The 17,619-nt window shown below is 40.2% G+C and overlaps 1 protein-coding gene across 7 annotated transcripts; it reads left to right on the forward strand.

Annotated features, from left to right (window-relative positions):
• Positions 1 to 5,561: 5,561 nt before the first annotated feature.
• Positions 5,562 to 11,143, forward strand: LOC133916312 (uncharacterized). 7 transcript variants are annotated; one of them, XM_062359966.1, is made up of 8 exons: positions 5,653 to 5,787; positions 6,877 to 6,985; positions 7,498 to 7,555; positions 8,108 to 8,238; positions 9,122 to 9,224; positions 9,422 to 9,928; positions 10,288 to 10,625; positions 10,712 to 11,143. In XM_062359966.1, coding segments are annotated over exons 3-8 (1,248 nt in total). In that variant the 5' UTR covers positions 5,653 to 5,787; positions 6,877 to 6,985; positions 7,498 to 7,554; the 3' UTR covers positions 10,880 to 11,143. The 7 variants fall into 7 exon arrangements, with proteins under 7 accessions (XP_062215919.1, XP_062215924.1, XP_062215933.1 ...); XM_062359935.1 differs by lacking the exon at positions 7,498 to 7,555 and having other exon boundaries at positions 5,562 to 5,787; positions 6,869 to 6,985; XM_062359949.1 differs by lacking the exon at positions 7,498 to 7,555 and having other exon boundaries at positions 5,643 to 5,787; positions 6,774 to 6,985.
• The last annotated feature ends 6,476 nt before the right edge of the window (positions 11,144 to 17,619 follow it).

Consider the following 17,619-nt stretch of genomic DNA (forward strand, 5'->3'; position numbering starts at 1 on the left):
AAGCTAGTGTACTTTGAATTTGGGATCGGCATCGTCGGTCACTTGCCAAGGTAAATCGAACCTCCAATTGCTTGTATATGCTCAAGCTTAGGGTCGAGCAACCGATTTATTTACTGGCGAAGAAGGTGGATCGAGCGTGGCAGTGGCACAAGCGACTGGGACACCTCAACTTCGAGAGCATGCGCAAATAGAGTCATCAGAGCAAGGTGCAGGCCTACCAGAGGTGAAGCAGGCATACCAGCTCTGTGAGGCATGCCTGGTCGGGAAGTATAGGAGGAGCCCATTCCTGAGAGCGAAATTTCAAGCCAAGGAGCCACTGGACCTTGTACACGGGGACTTGTGTTGCCTGATTTCACCACCAACGCCTGGAGGAAGGCGATACTTCTTGTTGATGGTTGATGACTTCAACCGTTTCATGTGGCTGGAGCTCCACACCATCAAGAACGAAGCTCCAGCAGCTGTGAAGCGCATCCGAGCAGTGGGAAAGGCGCAGACTGGGAAGAAACTCTAAGTGCTCCAAATTGACAATGGGGTGAGTTCACCTTTGTTCAGTTTGAGGTGTGCTGCATGAGCCTTGGCATTGGGCAACATTGCACAGCTTCTTACATGCCATAGCAAAATGGTGTGGTAGAAAGGCGAAATCAAACAATGATCGGGATGGCAAGAAGTCTTCTGAAGGGGAAAGGAATGTCGGCCGTGTTCTGGGGTGAAGTAGTCACCACGACAGTTTTTTTGCTAAATCAGCCGCCAACACGAAGCCTTAATGGAATAACAACTTTTAAAGTGTTGCATGTATGAAAATCTATTGTGTACTTCCTCAGGACCTTTGGATGTGTCGCTCATGTGAACATCACCAAGCCAAATCAGGAGAAGCTCGGGGATCAGAGTGTACCTATGGTGTTCATCAGCTACCAATGCAGCGTGAAGGGGTACCATGTTTATATCCTAGCCACATGTCGTGTCCATGTGACGTGCGATGTGGTGTGTGATGAAGATTGCAGCTGGGACTGGACGGCCTACTGAGCATGTACAAGATGCAGTAGGCAGCACCTTCATCGTGGAGTACACCATCGACAACCCAGCACTAAGTCCTGTCATGTCAGTCACACCATCATGGAGCAGAGGTCAAGGATGCTCGGTGGAGGATAATGGGGGTGCTTGGACAATGGCATCCTCATTTGTCCCTCTCGACACCGACCATGATGACGCCCCGCTGAAGCTATGCACCATGGACAACATCATCAAACCAGCCACACCTCGGGGTGTTACACAACATGAACTTGATAGTGAGGCTTCTGTAAGGTTAAATGTCTTCTAATTGTCTTGTCTCTGATAGGGTCCTCTGACTCCGTATATATAGGGAGCATCGTACGACCTCTCGAGTCCTTTCTTATCATTCTAAGAGATAAACTTCCCTGTTTACGAGATATTCTGGGTATTTATGGGCAGTTTTCATACGTTTAGGGATTATTTTTCCAAGTATAAAAATATGCCCTAATAATATAGAAAATGCTAGAGGATCCCGATACGGTAGTTTATACTACCTATTGTCAAGAGCTCTTGTTCATATGGTTTCGGCAGATTCCTGCCAACCCAAATCAACAGAAAGATAAAAGCAAATGGACGAGAGGTGTGCTTCTAAGAAGCATAGTCGGCAAGAGGGAGAGGTCCATGAAAGAATGTCATGCCAACAATGATGACCTGCTCAGTGTGCTGCTGGAGTCCAACATCCTGGAGACCAAGCAAGCTGGGAACTTGAAGCCCATCATGACCATGGATGACATAATCAAGGAGCTGAAGTTGTTCTACTTCACGGGAATGGACACCACCACCATGTTGCTCACATGGACTATGGTCATCCTAAGCGTGCACCCCGAGTGGCAGGACCGTGCGAGGGAGGAGGTTATGCGTGTCTTTGGAAAGAACCAGCCAGACATCGGTGGCACAAACCAGCTGAAATGCAAGTCTGACATGGTCATTTTTGAGTTATTTGGCATGCAAGTGACCATGATACTGCATGAGGTCCTCAGGCTATACTCGTCGGTCATACAGTTTGATCGACAGACGTATGAGGAGATGGAGCTGGGCAGCGTCACGTACCTGCCTCGGGTGATACTCTCGTTGCCCATTGTCACTGCTACAGAAAAACATCATCACTGCCAGTTCAAAAATGTCATTACTGCCAATTTTGGAACCGACAGTGATAGTTGGCTTATCACTGTCAGTCCATGTGACATTTTTGAACCGGTGGTGATAACATTTTCTGTAGAAGTGATGATGGGTAGCAAAAGTATCACCCAAGGTAGGTACGTGACGTGCCAGTTCACGTAATTAATTGATAGTGATAGTTAAATTATCACTTCCCATTACAAGAACCGACAATGATAAACCCCACCTCCACCCAGTACAATTGTTGTCAGCAACAACATATTCAGAAAATAACACATATACATATACAATTCATCACATATAGGTTCAACAGATTTCATTCACAAATCACATATATATACATACACGATTAACATGTCATTCACAAATGTTCTTGGTTAGACATTTCGTGCACAAATCACATACACAATTAATATGTCAAATCACATTTCATTCATGAATAACTCTCTAACTCACAATTTGTTTCAAAAATCTCACGGTTCACTTCAAACATTCATAAAAGGGAAACAAATAGGCGGTTCAACCTTTCTTGCTACCCGAAGTTGTCGAACTCGGTAAGTCCCAAGTGTTCAACTAAAGAAGCTCTTTATATGCCAGTTCATAAAACTCATCTTTTGGACTTATCACTTCATCATTGATGAACCCGATAAGTTGTTCTTGAATAGCATTGAATTGATGTTGCAGAAGTTTACTTGTGTTCAACTTGATTACCTACCATTAGAAGAATTTAAGAAATCAATCCAACAGAACATGTGTAGAAACTGAGAAGCTTGCATGAATATGTATTTACATACCTTTGCATCATCTTGGATTACCCTGTCACTAGTGAACATGAACAAGGATGATTTGTTGGAAACTTGCTGAATTTAGATGAATTTACAAAGTGGCTTGGAATTTAGATGAAATTTGCTAAATAAGATTCAAAACGATGAACTCTATTTGAATTATGAAGGCTAGAACAAAATTGATTATAGAAGGTAGGGGCTAACATGTAGACATCCTAAAAAAGAGGTAAAGACATAACTAAAAGAGAGAAAGGGAGGGGGTTTCCTGCAATTGGGCATACTAACAGAGAGGATAGAGAGAATGGAACAGGGCGATGACTCGTGGTGGGCTCTCGGCGTTGCCAGCGATGGAGGACACAGGCACGGCGGTGGTGATCACTGACGTCAACGTCGGGTAGCAATGAGTTTCAACAAATTGAGGAGACCATGGTGTAGAACGCGAGAAGGCAAGCTCGTTTTTTTGGTTGGTCTTGGCAGATGAGTTATGAGGTAATGGCAAAATAGCGACAAACACTCTAAGGTTCGGAGGTGGTCACACGCAGACATAGCGAAGAAGATGTACGTGTTTCCAGATATTGGTTGTGATATTCAAGAAACAATTTGAATAGAAGGTTTGTCTCGTGATGTCTTCTCTCTGAGATTGGCTGTGATATTCACTGTGCTAACTCACTTCTCTCGTGATGTCTTCTCTCTTACCAAACTTGAATTTCTTCACCTCTGTGTTTTCTAAGGGGCATTTTTGTCGCATTCCATCAATAAAACGACTGCCTAATTATATGTTGCAAAATGGTTGCATAGTTATGCACGTTGGTAAAAAATGGTCATGTGCTTATTTGTACTTCGCCAAGTGATCACGACCTCTTCAGTTCGTACCAAGCCTGCTCTTCATCACGATAGAAAGGCGCAAACAACCGTCGAAGTCCGCAACACTATTTGCGTACGATAACTGAAGCCAAAAAAACATCGCGCGGGAACATGTCAGATCACCGCCTGCCTTTGCCGCGTCCCCTTCGCACGTGCGCGCGGCGCCGTTGCTTCCGTCCCCTCGTCTGCGCGGACGGCGGACACGGCGGCGGCCGCACGCGCCTGGGGGGAGTGGTGCGTTCTGCCCCAGGGCTCTCTCGCCACGCGTCGACAAATCAGTGGACGCAGCCACAAATGAGGAGCAGAAGATCTAGCGCCGTCCTCGGTCCCCGTGTACCCCCACTACATAAATTACAAGGAACGCAAACATTCAAGGAGACCTTCTCACTGACTGATGGGCTCCATCATCGTTTGCCCAGGATGTCAGTAAGGGTATCTGATGACGAGTACGACTAGTGTGCCGACCTGATAAAAGTAGGGCTTATGAAATAAATAAGGGAGTGTTGAGTTATCTTATAAAACTCTAAATATGTTAAAATTTAGATCCTTCCATAGATTAGATAATCTAGATTTGTCGCATATATATATATATATATAATCTGAAACACTGTGAGTTACAACTTTAGGCCTATAAATATATAATTGCAACACGAAAAGCTAACACTGTGAGTTACAACTTGTTATTTGCACTGTGCACATCCCCAGTTACAACATGAAACACTGTGAATTCAACTTGTGAGGTATGCGTAGACATGAACTACAGTAAACATACCTGCAGAATATACATACAGTATATATATATATAAAAACTCTAGTTTCCCCATCTCATTCTATCTTTCTTAGTCTGACTCCTGTCATCACTCCGACTCGACCTCGCGGCACCACCTCACTGGCACCATCCCAGATGTTGGCGTGGCCCGCTCACTTGCATCGCCACTCCCTCCACCTCCACCGCCCCTCTTCCAACACCCTCCATCGGATCCGAGCTCTTTTCCCAAGCTCCCCGCCTCCATTGCCATCTCGCTTGGCTCCGATGATGCCACCACCACTGTCTGCCGCCTCCGATGCTAACCATTCCAACCTTCTTGCCCTCGCCACCATCGTCGACCCAGCCGTCATCCACCACCACCACAACGAGCAGTGCCCCCACTGCCTTACCATCCTACCCATCGTCTGTTACAACCGTCGGACCGGCGAGCTTCCTGACCATCTTCTAGAGCTGGAGGCCCGTAAGTCTCTAAAAACCTAGAATCCTAACCCTAATTTTGCCAGAGTTTATAGAGCTTGTCGGAGTTTATTGGAGATGAAAGAGAAGGAGTCCTACACGAATCTCAACACCGGTTAAAAGATTAGAAATTTAACAGATTATCTCTCAAAAATCTATCTTAAGGTATTTAGCATTTCTCGTAAATAAACGGGTGGACTCCGCCCGGCATGATGAGCTACCCGATCCTCACCGTCCACGTGTACCCATCGTCCACTGCTACCCTGACCTACCAGATGGAGTATCTTGCTCAGCAACTGATACGTGGAGCCACGGTTTCTGCGGCCCACTGTCAGGGACCTGTTAAGTTCGAGTAATCGATGTGGGGCAGAGGGGAATGATAGGGAGGGCAGGAGCGTCAACCCACCCTGAAATACGAGACCTACATAAATTCCTACCCGTCTAAATCAGTTCTAGGTGGGGCCGATGAGTTGTGCCCCACCTGCCTGTGAGAGTGGTGAGTACTGGTCTTGGCGGACGCTGGTCCATAGATTATGTGGTGCGGGAGTAGCGAGCGATCGAGCTGTCCCCTACCTGTTGCGCGCTTGCTTCCCCGCTTCCCTTCTCCCTCTTCGCTTCCTCCGGCTCCTCTCTTCTCTGATTCTCTTTGTGTATGCGAGACTAAGGCTAAGCGCAGGGCGAGGTACCGAGCTGCAGGAGAGTACACCAGCGGGAGGTGGGCGGCGGGACGAGCTCGGTGTCTGGGTACGTGTCTCTCCTCGTCTCGCCGGAGCTCTGCTTAATTTGGTCGGGATTTCCTGAGCTCAAGTTCTGGCTCGTCTTTGATATTTGACCAGCCCCCGTGCGGTTTTCTACTCTCTTGTGTGGGATTTTTGTGGCTCATGTGTGATTAAGCCAGGGGGCGCTTCGCTTGGTAAAATCGGTGGAAATTTGTGGTTTTTAGCATGCAGTTGTGGAGATTTTGGTGAGCTGTTGAGCATGCGGATCGAATTTGTGAATTCAAGTCCCTGGAAAGACGATTCTGTGAGTTTACACTTTGAGCTGAACAGAGGTGTGCGGTGAAGGTTGTTGGGCTGGTCCCCGCACTTCTTTTCCACTCCTCGTGAGCCAATTCAAGCTCGATGGTTTGCCCGACGAGTAGGAGAAGTGAAGTGAGCCCCTCTTTATGTGATGTGATGTGGGGAATTTACGGGGTTCGTTGCTGCTTTGACGTACGGCATATTTCGGCTCTAGTTTTATTTTTGTTTACCTTGTCCTTGCAAGGTGGTTGGAAGATTTGTGCTGGGACAGCAAAAAATTACGGGGAAAGGAGGAAGGGAAGGAAGGGTCTTTAGTCAGTGATAGGGTTGTTACTTGTTAGGAGAGTTCAGAGATCTCAGAGTGTCTGGGGCCTGTTTGCTTTGGCGAATTCACTTCCTATATGTTCTAGGCATGCGAGATGTGACTACTGCTTTCAAGTAGAGCATTACTTTGCTTTTTAGTAGCGTTCAGTCAAAGATGCATAGCTTTTTCCTGTTTCGTTGATAACGATTGCACTTTACATGGCTTCGTTTGTCTAGATACCAATCCTCACAGTACTGAGTTATTTTTTTTATACAATTTATTGGTGGTTTTTCCTTTAGAACAAACTGGTTAAATATGTTCTTTACACTGCATTAGGCCTAGATATTTGACTTTTTTCACTTTTTCTCCACTAATGTCTTTAGTGATATGAAATATTGTTTCAACAGTTGGCCTTTTCCTACTGGAACTGCAGTACTTTGAACATGCTTTTTGCAAATACTTGCATTAAGGATGAATAAAATGTTAAGCACCGACTGTTTAGGGACACAGGAGCTTCATACATTTTGCAAGACCACTGAAATATTGGAACATTCACATCCTCAAGAGATTACAGTCGATAAAACAACAGTGGGGTCAACGCTAATAAGTCATCAAAATGGTAGTCTGCACAATTTCCAGTCTCATCTACGGGGCAAGATCATTTAATATATTTGTGCTGTTGCTGAATTCTGCGTTTCCTGCTTGAAATCTATATGAGTCACTGCAGCATTACAAAAAATAATTTTGTATTCTATGCTATTGCTGCACCTGTAAGTCTGTAACTCTGGTAGTAAATTCACTCCCTGTAATGCATAAAACTCAGTTCTGGCCATGTTACTAGAATTGGCACTTTTGAGATTTTGACTTAACAATACTTTGTAGCATGAAAGGAACTGTTATCTTCATATCGTACAACAGAAACAGCCTGATATCTATATGTGATTAATTGTGTTGTCTCCAACCAAGACAAACATAATGTTCTAAGCTCACATAACTTTCCCTCCAAAAAGGAAGAAAAGGAAAATGTCACAGAAAGAATAAATATAACAGAAAGTTTCACTGAGAAGTTTGTGTCTTCTTCAGGCAATAATCAAGTTGGCATTTAACTATTTTTTTGTAAATATATTATAGATCTTGTTTTTTGGATTGGGGAGGGAGAAATGTCAGCTTACAATGGAGAACTGACTCAGTAAGTTGCAGCTTATAAGCTCAAACCAGAAGCATCATTAATCTATCAAAATGCACAAGTGCAAATCCTTAGAACTAGTTAATGTGATAAAAATTAAAAAGAAGGTAGGTGAATTACAATATCATGAATTAATCAAAACAAGACTGTATAAATGAAAGAGAAGAGTGGGCTCGTTGCATATGTATGTGTTGATCACAAAAGTATAATTCTTAACAGATTTGTGCTGGTTTAAAAAAATAGATTTGTGCACCCTCTTTCCTACCCAAATCATCGAGTTTACCTTCTGTTCTGGAACCTAGGCTGTTTTGCACAAAAATAGTTGGATACAGTATCAATGCATGGTGTAAGTGTGCAACTGTGTAAGTTACATTTCCGTGGTTTATGAATTCATATTTAGGATATGTATAGCACTGCACTTTTACAAACATGTGGAGATTTGGACTTAGTCAGGACAAACATAGTTTAGCATATTAGTACTAACTTTAGTAAGTAGATTATGGCTGGACTGCAAGAAGTGTATGCCTAACAACTTCATTAAATATCTTTTTGCAGTGTGCTGTACTACTGAAGTGTCAGGGGAAAACGCTGAAATCATGGAAATCAGCTTATTGCAGGATGAATCTGATGCAGCAGCCACCAGTTTATTACCACTGCCATTGTTGTCATGTGGCCCTAGATCTATGGTAATTAACCTTTTTTTTCGTTTTATAAAGTTCCTGTGAACACTAGCATATTTGTGTTGCTGAATATTAATCCGCACCTTCCATTTTTTGCTTGATTGCTTATATTTCTCAGAACAAAGTTCTTTGAGTTCATATTTCATACTGTGGTCTTATGAATAAAAAGAAGAATGAGAGAAACACAAACCAGCCTATGGCACAACGCAATGCACAACTATTATCAGCCAACCACAAAGTTTGTGCTTCTTGCAGCTGCTGTTAGATCTTCAAATAACTTCCCTCAAGCAAATCATTTCGGATTTAGTTCTATTAGCTTCTTTTTGAATTTATAAACTCTATTGTTAAAAGCTTCAATTATTATTGAGCTTGAGCGATTTCTTTTGTTTGTAGTAATAATGTTAAACTCATAAAATTTCACAAATTGGATGGCCTTGTTCCAAAAATGTTATATTTGGAAATCACGAAGGCATTGGGATGAAGTAGGTCAAAGCCAATTATATGTTTCACACTATAATTTATTAAATCATGATACCGCAGGGACTGAGATTTGTTATAGCCCTATAGCCAGTGTTTTTTATTGCAAATTACGAAACAATGCTCTATAACTGACATTATTTTGAGCACCTCAAATTGCTGAATAATTAATAGGATGGTGGTGCTAATTCATGATCAAGATCTGATCTGTCATAATACAGCTGCTAGTGCTCTCAATTGTCAAGCCCTGAGCGGTCTGCTTAGAAACAATAGTGTATCAGTAAAAGTGACTTGGATGATGGTTATTAGCAATGTTATGTAAAGTCTTACAGAACAACTGCATATTTGTTTTATTTATGTGATGCTATGGAGTATGGAATATTAAAATTATTATTGCATTAATATTTTGCAGGTTCCAATATCAGTACCATCATCATCTGACCTTGAGACTATCCTCTCACCAGATACAATCTACAGTGATCTTCAGTTCAAAGAGATAAACTACAATGCTGCAGGTAACATGGCTTGGCTTCCAACTCTTTCTGTAATAATTTGATTTTAGGTTGCTATACATTCAAGTTCTTGTATTGGATAGCTTGACTACATGTAGATTTATAAATTTCTTAGTTTATCCAATTCGTGTCTGACTATCTAATATTTGGTAGCTGAATGCCCTGATCATTTCATCTTTCCTTTTTTTATGTCACTGCAGCAATGGACGAAAGCAGTGAGTTCCTTCACCTGATTCTTAGTGGCAATGATGAAGGATACAATACTACAACTGAATTCCAAGTTTGGGATGTTTTGGACTTCTATGTGTCAGAAAACTTTTCTGCTCTACAGTTTGAAAGTTTAATGGGCTTTACAAATGAAGTTAGTACTTCCTATCATGACTGTATAAATCTAGTTGACATGGTAGAGCGGCCTGTGGCTTGCCTGTCTCTAGATGATACAATGGAACCAAATAACACTAGTGATGAGGTTCCAGTCGACCACACTACAATGGAACCTGATGAAACATCCTTATACCTTCAACCAAAACCAACAGATTCAGAAACGGAAAGTAGTTCTGCCTCTGGAGATGTGGTAGAAACTGGATATCTTGATCAAAAGCTACTTTCCAGAGGTCTGCCCGATTTAATGGATGTTGACTCGCCTAGTCGCTTACTGAAATCACCAGTGAGAACGAAACATGTGACTCTTGTGCTGGATTTAGACGGTAAGCAGTCACTGACTTCACATCATGCAATCTTACATTTGTATGTGTTTTTTTCTTCTGGTACTTTTGGCTTGTGTAGCTCTCTTGTCTTCTTAATCATTTATGGGGCCAAGGTTTATAGGCTACATCACCTGTACAACAATATTAAAAATAGGTCATCAAACTAGTCAAATAATTAGGACAGGGTAGAATAATTTTTATTATGCTTTTCTTGCTGGCGTGTTATTATAGATTTTTTCCAGTTAATATTTGTATAGGATTAGCATGTCATGATCAGGATTCTGAAATTTAGTTGTAATATGAACTTTGTCACTGCAATACTTTCTTTGTAAGATAGTCTAATCGTTTCTCATATGCAGAGACTCTTGTACATTCAACATTGGATCACTGCAACAATGCTGATTTTGCCCTAGAAGTTTTCTTTAATATGCAAAATCATACAGTATATGTGAGAAAAAGGCCTCGCCTGAAGATGTTTCTTGAGAAGGTAGCTCAGATGTTTGAGCTTGTCATTTTCACAGCAAGTCAGAGAATCTATGCTGAGCAGCTAATAGATAGGCTTGATCCTGATGGGAAATTGATTTCACAGCGTATTTATCGTGAATCCTGTATATTCTCTGATGGTTGCTATACAAAGGACCTGACAATTCTAGGAGTCGACCTGGCAAAAGTTGCAATAATCGACAATACTCCACAGGTAGCACCCCTGTCCTGATATCTAGTAAATCTAGCACTATATATTGTGACCTCTAGGCATTTGATTGAAAACATTTCTTCTTCCAGGTTTTCCAGTTGCAAGTGGATAACGGCATACCAATCAAGAGCTGGTTTGATGACCCCTCGGATCAGGAATTAGTGGAGTTACTCCCGTTCCTGGAGAGCCTCATTGACGCAGAGGACGTTAGGCCAATAATCTCAAAGACCTTCCACGATAAACTTCAGCATAATTAGTTTTAGAGGCATATTTATCATCTAGTGAACCTGTCAGTGAAGTCAGGTTCACTCCACATGGTGCAGGCCATTCTTGGGAAATTAGGTATAGGAGTCAAGATTCACCATTTATGTTATGTTAGCTGTTACAAATAGCAAGCATAAACAGCAGTTGTGGTCGAAATGGCTTGTATATGTATGTTCTTTGGTTTTCTGCATCGCAGATCATTGTACAGAAAAGAACAATAGTGTTGAATAAAGTGATCTAAGTGCAATTTTGCTCAAGCAGGACATGCTTAGCCGTAGCTGAGTTTAGAACGTGAGTTTCAGTCAAGACTTCCTTTATCCTGCTTTAAAGCACAGTCCTAGAATCTAGTTTGCCCGTATTTGAAGGATTGTCATGGGTTATTTTTTTCGTTTAATAACTAGTTTCTCGATTTGATCATTTACCTTCACAGGTTCCGTTAACGATCCCGTTTGGAACACACAAATTTCGAAACAGTCCAATTCCGAAAAGATCTGGCAGGAATATATAATATACAATCTGTAGAGGGAACCCTCCAGTTTCATCCAAGAAAAAAAAACTTGCAGGAATCGAGGAAATTTCCTGGTTACCAAACGGGGCACAAGTCTGGCCAACAGTTGCTATTTGAATTGACTGTCAAGATCCCAACGCTTCATACAATATGTCACTTGCATGAAATATATGCAGCATGTCTCCAATGTCTAAGTTCAACAAGTCTTCTGAACTTCTGCAGAAATGAAATCACAAATCCTGTGCTGGGTCTTCACAGCAACAGCCAGTAGTTCAATACCCTGTATTTTAAGCATTCGTCGACATCAGTTTTTTTTTTCTTGGTCATTCAGTGATTTTTCTTTTGATATTGTAATCTCCTCATGGTGCGTACATCATCCAATATGTCACTCGCTCAAACAAGTGCAAATTGTCACAATGTCTAACACTAATTTCAACAAGTCTAAGCAAATTTGATCCCTTAATACTACGGAGCGAATTCCCTCTGCCATAAAAAAAATGGCTTTTGCCTCTATGCCATCAAAAATTTCGAGGTTCCTTACCTACCATCTTTTTTATCTTTCTTTCCCTCCTTCCCACTCGGTCAGCCCTCCTGCAGACTCCTGTCGAAAATCACTGTGCACGGGTACGGTTCATGAGTACTGTTTAAAAGACACATGACCTCATGTTCCTCTAAAAAAGTGGTCTTCTATTTCTCTAAAAAATCTAGAACTTTTTATATGTGGTCCATAATCTATGTGCAATTTATTTTAATTAGATTCACCTAAAAATCCTATATAGAATTTAAACTAAAATTCTCCAAAAAAGGCTACTTTTATAACTTCTAACAATTGTTACGGACTCAAATAAAATCTCAAAAATCTGGTAAAATTCACTAATATTCTTATTATATGATGGAATAATTTATAAAAATATTTTTAACCCTAGTTTATATGGTGAAAAAGTGAATTCATTTATAATGCTCTATTTATATGCAATGATAAAAATACATAGAAATGGAGCATTACAAATGAACTCATTTTTTCACCATATAACTTAGATCTAGAAATAATTTTAGAAACTAGTTCATCATATAAGAAGAATATTAGTAAATTTTACCAGATTATTAGAATTTTATTTGAGGCCATAACAATTGTTAGAAGTTATAAAGTGGTATTTTTTTGGAGAATTTTAGTTTAAATTCTACACATGTTTTTTGGATGATTCAAATAAAAATAGGTTACACATAGATTATAGAAATATATAAAAAAATTATAGGATTTTTGGAGAAACATAAGACTATTGATTTTTAGAGGAATAGGAAGCACTTGTGAACAGTACATATGAATAGTACCCATAGTGATTTTCGACCGGAGTTCTGCAGGAGGGTCGAGGGAGTGGCAATGTTGGAAAGAAAGATAATAATAATGGTAAACAAGGAAGTTTGAATCTTTTGATGACATACAGGGAAGAATCATTTTTTGGCATAGAGGGAATTCGTCCAATACTACGTCGGGCCTTCACAGCAGCAACTACCTCAACTCCACAGGCCTCTCCCGCAACCGCAACCACTAGAACCGCCATTTTAGCATCATCTTCCTCGATAACCCCCTTGGGTCTGGCTTCAGCGCACCGGCGTATGACGCCAACATCCCCAGGCACGAGCCCACCATCGCCGTGCATCTCCTCGCGGGTCTCAAGTCGTTCATGGCGCTCGACACCTTGCAAGACTTTGTTGTGTTCTGTCTCGTGTGCTATAGACTATTCTATTGCTAGGTAAGGAGTGAGTGAATAAGATCGGAAACCTTGCAAGATTTTTCAGATGTTGACATGAAAAGATGTTGCGACAAATACTGAGCACCTCGTGTATAATATTCGGCGAGCAGCACCCATGATACTCTGGTCGTGGTGTTGCGTCATCGGACCTTCATCATCACCCACACTCGGGAGGAACCCCGTCGGAGCGCGGATGACCGATGGCTTATTCTTAGTCGTTAAGATCAAGAACAGGTACAAATGTAGATTGGAAAAGGAGAAAGGGACTATAGGAACTAGATAAATAGATAAAAATGGAAGGTAATTAAATTATATTTGATCGATTGGATTCATCCTTCTCAATCGTCCATAACCCTCTCATATTTAAAGGGCGGTAAATCTTAGCCGTATAAGATCAGGACTTCTAATTCAAACCGAACAAGACTTATAGATATGATTCGGGCATACCTTCTGATCTCCAAACTTTCTATGACTAACATATATTTCCTACTCAACCATGTAAACTCCCATATATTTGTCCGAGTATCCTTTATTGCAGTTCGGCCTTCTTGGATTCGACTACATGCTTGACTCGAACATCTGCTCGCGTACTAACTTCTCAGTTTGACTACCTGCTTAGAAACCAATTGCTCGATGTACCTATGTGCTCGAATCCGTCCAATTCTTCCACCTGTTCAGAGACCAACTGCTGAAACTCACCGTTGTTCAGAGATTACTATGGTCGGTGATCGCCTGGTCATGGTCATTGGTCGTGGTCACTAGTCGCTGGTCGTGGTCACCTCCCACGTATTCGACTAGGTCCAACAATATCACATTAAGTCGATCATAATTATAATGACCACTATAGATGTCAAATCTTGCCATCAACACATGCCCCATGTTTTTGATAAACAGACATGTTTGACACAAAACAATATCCTCGGTTGTTTTTCAAGATGATGGTAAGCAAAACATCGGCCATATCTTATCTAAGTACTTTGCCATACACTAGGATAATACTTCTTGAAGTATCATCCGTTAATAGCTCTATGCAATTTCTCTCCTTGCAAGGTTTCTAACAAATAAGAATTTTCAGGGATGATACTTACAACTAGGTATAGACATTCCCAACTCAGAGACCACTTGCCAAGCTTATTGTCCTTTGACCCAACTGGCAGGATAGTCTTCCATACAAGATCTCTAATTTGAAATGATTTTGCTCTTCTTGTTGTAGATTTGGCTACTCTTAATTTGTCCTTCTCAATTTCCCTCAAGTTTGTGATCTTCCATCCATCACTTATTCAATCATGTCTATCGTTAGATCATAATAATTCACAGTCGACAGATTATTCTGCTTGACCAACCTCAAAGCACCAAGGTATACTTCAACAAGTAGTACAATTTCTTGTCCATAAAAAGTTCATACGGTGTTACTTTAGTGGCACCATGTCTAGAGATATGATATGCCCATAAAGGCTCAGATAAAACTTCTTGCCATCTTTTAGGGTGTTCCTCTATTTTTCTCTTGATAAACTTAATCAAAACCTTATTACTAGAATCGATCTAACCATTGGCCTGAGTATAATATGGAGATGAATTGAGAAGCTTAACTTTTAATGAATCGGCAAATTCACATACCTGATGTGGCATGAATGAGGTACCTTAATCCGTAGTTATAGTTTGCGGAATACTGAATCTATGAACAATATGCTTCAAAATAAAACCAATCATCTCCTTATGTGTCATGTTCCTAAGAGGAACAGCTTCAACCCACTTGGTGCACTAATCAGTAGCCACTAAAATAAAGTGATAATCTTTAGATGATGGAGGATGTATTTGATCAATGAAATTCAAGCCCCATCCTCGTAACGGTCATGGTTTAAGAATACGATGCATCATACCAGCAAGAATTAATTGAATATCACCAAACTTTTGGCATGTCTTCCATCCCTTATAATACCTAAAGCAATCATTAAGCATAATAGGTCAATAGAATTCAGCTTTTTTCAATAACCACTTCATATTGCATGCTGATTGATGTCTGCCACATATGCCTTCATGTGCTTCTCCCATAGCAAGTGTTGTTTGATCTGAATCCAAACATTTGAGAAGCAAACCATCTAAAACTCGGCGATATAAATCATCATTCAACAATGCATATTTGAAGGCTTGTCAACAGATTCTTCTATCAACACTTTTGTTTGGATCCTTCAAGTACTAAAGAAGACATAACCAAACCTAAGATTCAACCACTTCAACATTTTCTATCACTGAAGAAGACATAACCAAACCTAAGAACTCATGTTCGGCTATACAATGATCAATATTTTCAAGCATCGGTATTTCAATTATAAAGAATTTACCTCTATCAAGCATCGGTCATTAGCTCTAAAATTATCATATCTAGACACATGACTGACAACAAAATCATCCAAGACGATAATGATGTCTAGACATTTGTCAAGATAACTATTTAGTGATTCGTCAAAACATTGATAATTACCGAAAACTTGTTATACAACTAACAATGAATCACAAAAAACTTATATATTCTTTACATCCATGGAACTCAAAACTTCTAATCCTAACAAGAGAGCTTCATATTCTATTTGGTTATTAGTACAAAAATACTCCAAACGATAAGATGTTTCAAAAACAACACCTCTAGGTGAAAAAAAAACAAAACCAATACATTAACCTACCCCGCAAGCTGAACCATCAAAATAAAGCTTCCATGGTTTAATATAAAAATACAACTTCTAAATCATACTTATCATTAATCCGATGATCAACAATAAAATTAGCCACAATCTGGTCTTCCATAGATTTCAAAGACTCATAAGCCAAATCATACTCTATAAGTGCATAAGCCCGTTTGCCAACTCTACTACTTAAAATTGGCCTTAGGAACATGTATTTGACCACATTGGCTTGATATACTACTACGCAAGTAATAGATAGCAAGTAATGCCTCAACTTTGTGCAAGCATAATACAACGATAAGCATAACTTTTCAATAAAGACATACTCCGTCTCCGCTTCCAAGAGACTTTGGCTCAAGTAGGTGACTACACGCGTACTCCTTGCCATCAATTTTTTGTGTCAAAACAGTACTTAGCACATTCTCTCTCGCAACAATGTATAACCGAAAAGGTAATCCAGCTTTAGGTGCCCAAAGCACCGGAGGAGTAGACAAATATTTCTTGATCTCTTCAAATACAAGTTGTTGTTTTGCCCCCTAAGCAAATTCAGTCTCACTCTTTAACCGAAGTATAGGTGTAAAAGCACTAATCTTTCTAGACAAGTTTGATATAAAAGCACTAACCTTACCGAAGAACTTTTGCATATCTCTTTTACATATAGGTGCTTGAACCTTTTGTATGGCCTCTATTTTAGCAGAATCTATCTCTATGCCTCTCTCATTTATTATAAAACCTAAAAACTTCCTAGTCGACACACCAAAAATACATTTGAATGAATTCATTTTCAAACCATACCGATGCATCCTTTCAAAGGCTAATAGTAAATCAGCTAAATAAGAATCATCACCATCCGATTTAACAACTATGTCATCAATATACCTCTAATATGATACCAAGCAAATCATGAAAAATCAAATTCATAGTCCTTTGGTAAGTAGCACCAACATTTCTCAACCCAAATGTCATAATCACCCACTCAAATAAACCAATAAAATTAGGACAACAAAAAGCCGTTTTAGACATATCTTCCTTGGCCATAAAAACTTGAATATAACTAGCATTACCTTCAAGAAAACTAATTATTCTATGTCATGAAGCATCATTAATCAACATGTTGGCTATAGGCATAGGATACTCATCTTTAGGAGTAGCTTTATTCAAATTTCTAAAATCAATGCAAACTCGTAACTTACAACTACTCTTCTTATCAACCAGGATGATATTGGAAATCCAGTCCGCATATCTGCATGACCTAATAAATCCAGCTTTCAATAATCGGTCTATCTCTTCTTTAATCCAATCATACATGTTAGCATTAAACCTCCTAGGTGGTTGGTTATAAGGTCTAAACCCCGCTTTACTGGGCAACCAATGTTCTACCAACTCTCAGTCAAGCCCTTGCATTTCATGATACTCCCAAGCAAAACAATCGATGTACTCTTTGAGCAGCTCGATCACTTTAGCCTTGTAATCGGCTCCCATATTTTTGTTTACAAATATCGGCCTTGGTACAATACCATCACCTATATCAACTTCTTCTAATGGATTAGCCGATAAAAAACATTGACCTAACTTATCTAATTCATCTAAGTCTTCAATGGCTTCACAAATATCATTTTTATGTAAACGATATTGTTCCATACGCTTTTGTAGCCATTCTAAATTCCTATATCTACTCATTGATACACTGCATCATTTAACCAATTATCGTAAATTGGCTTTACGACCATAGGTACAAGACCATCTTTAGAGACACTAAGAAAGTCATAATCCGAAAGATCAAGTCCTGA

This window comes from Phragmites australis, chromosome 1, assembly GCF_958298935.1.
Source record: "Phragmites australis chromosome 1, lpPhrAust1.1, whole genome shotgun sequence".
Taxonomy (NCBI): Eukaryota; Viridiplantae; Streptophyta; class Magnoliopsida; order Poales; family Poaceae; genus Phragmites; species Phragmites australis.

Excerpts from the sequence above, each read along its gene's own strand:
- LOC133916312 (XM_062359935.1), top strand. The coding sequence starts at position 5,577 with ATGTGGTGCGGGAGTAGCGAGCGATCGAGCTGTCCCCTACCTGTTGCG. Across the intron at positions 5,788-6,868 it reads GGGACGAGCTCGGTGTCTGG|GGACACAGGAGCTTCATACA; the intron begins GTACGTGTCTCT and ends CCGACTGTTTAG. Across the intron at positions 10,626-10,711 it reads TAATCGACAATACTCCACAG|GTTTTCCAGTTGCAAGTGGA; the intron begins GTAGCACCCCTG and ends TTCTTCTTCCAG.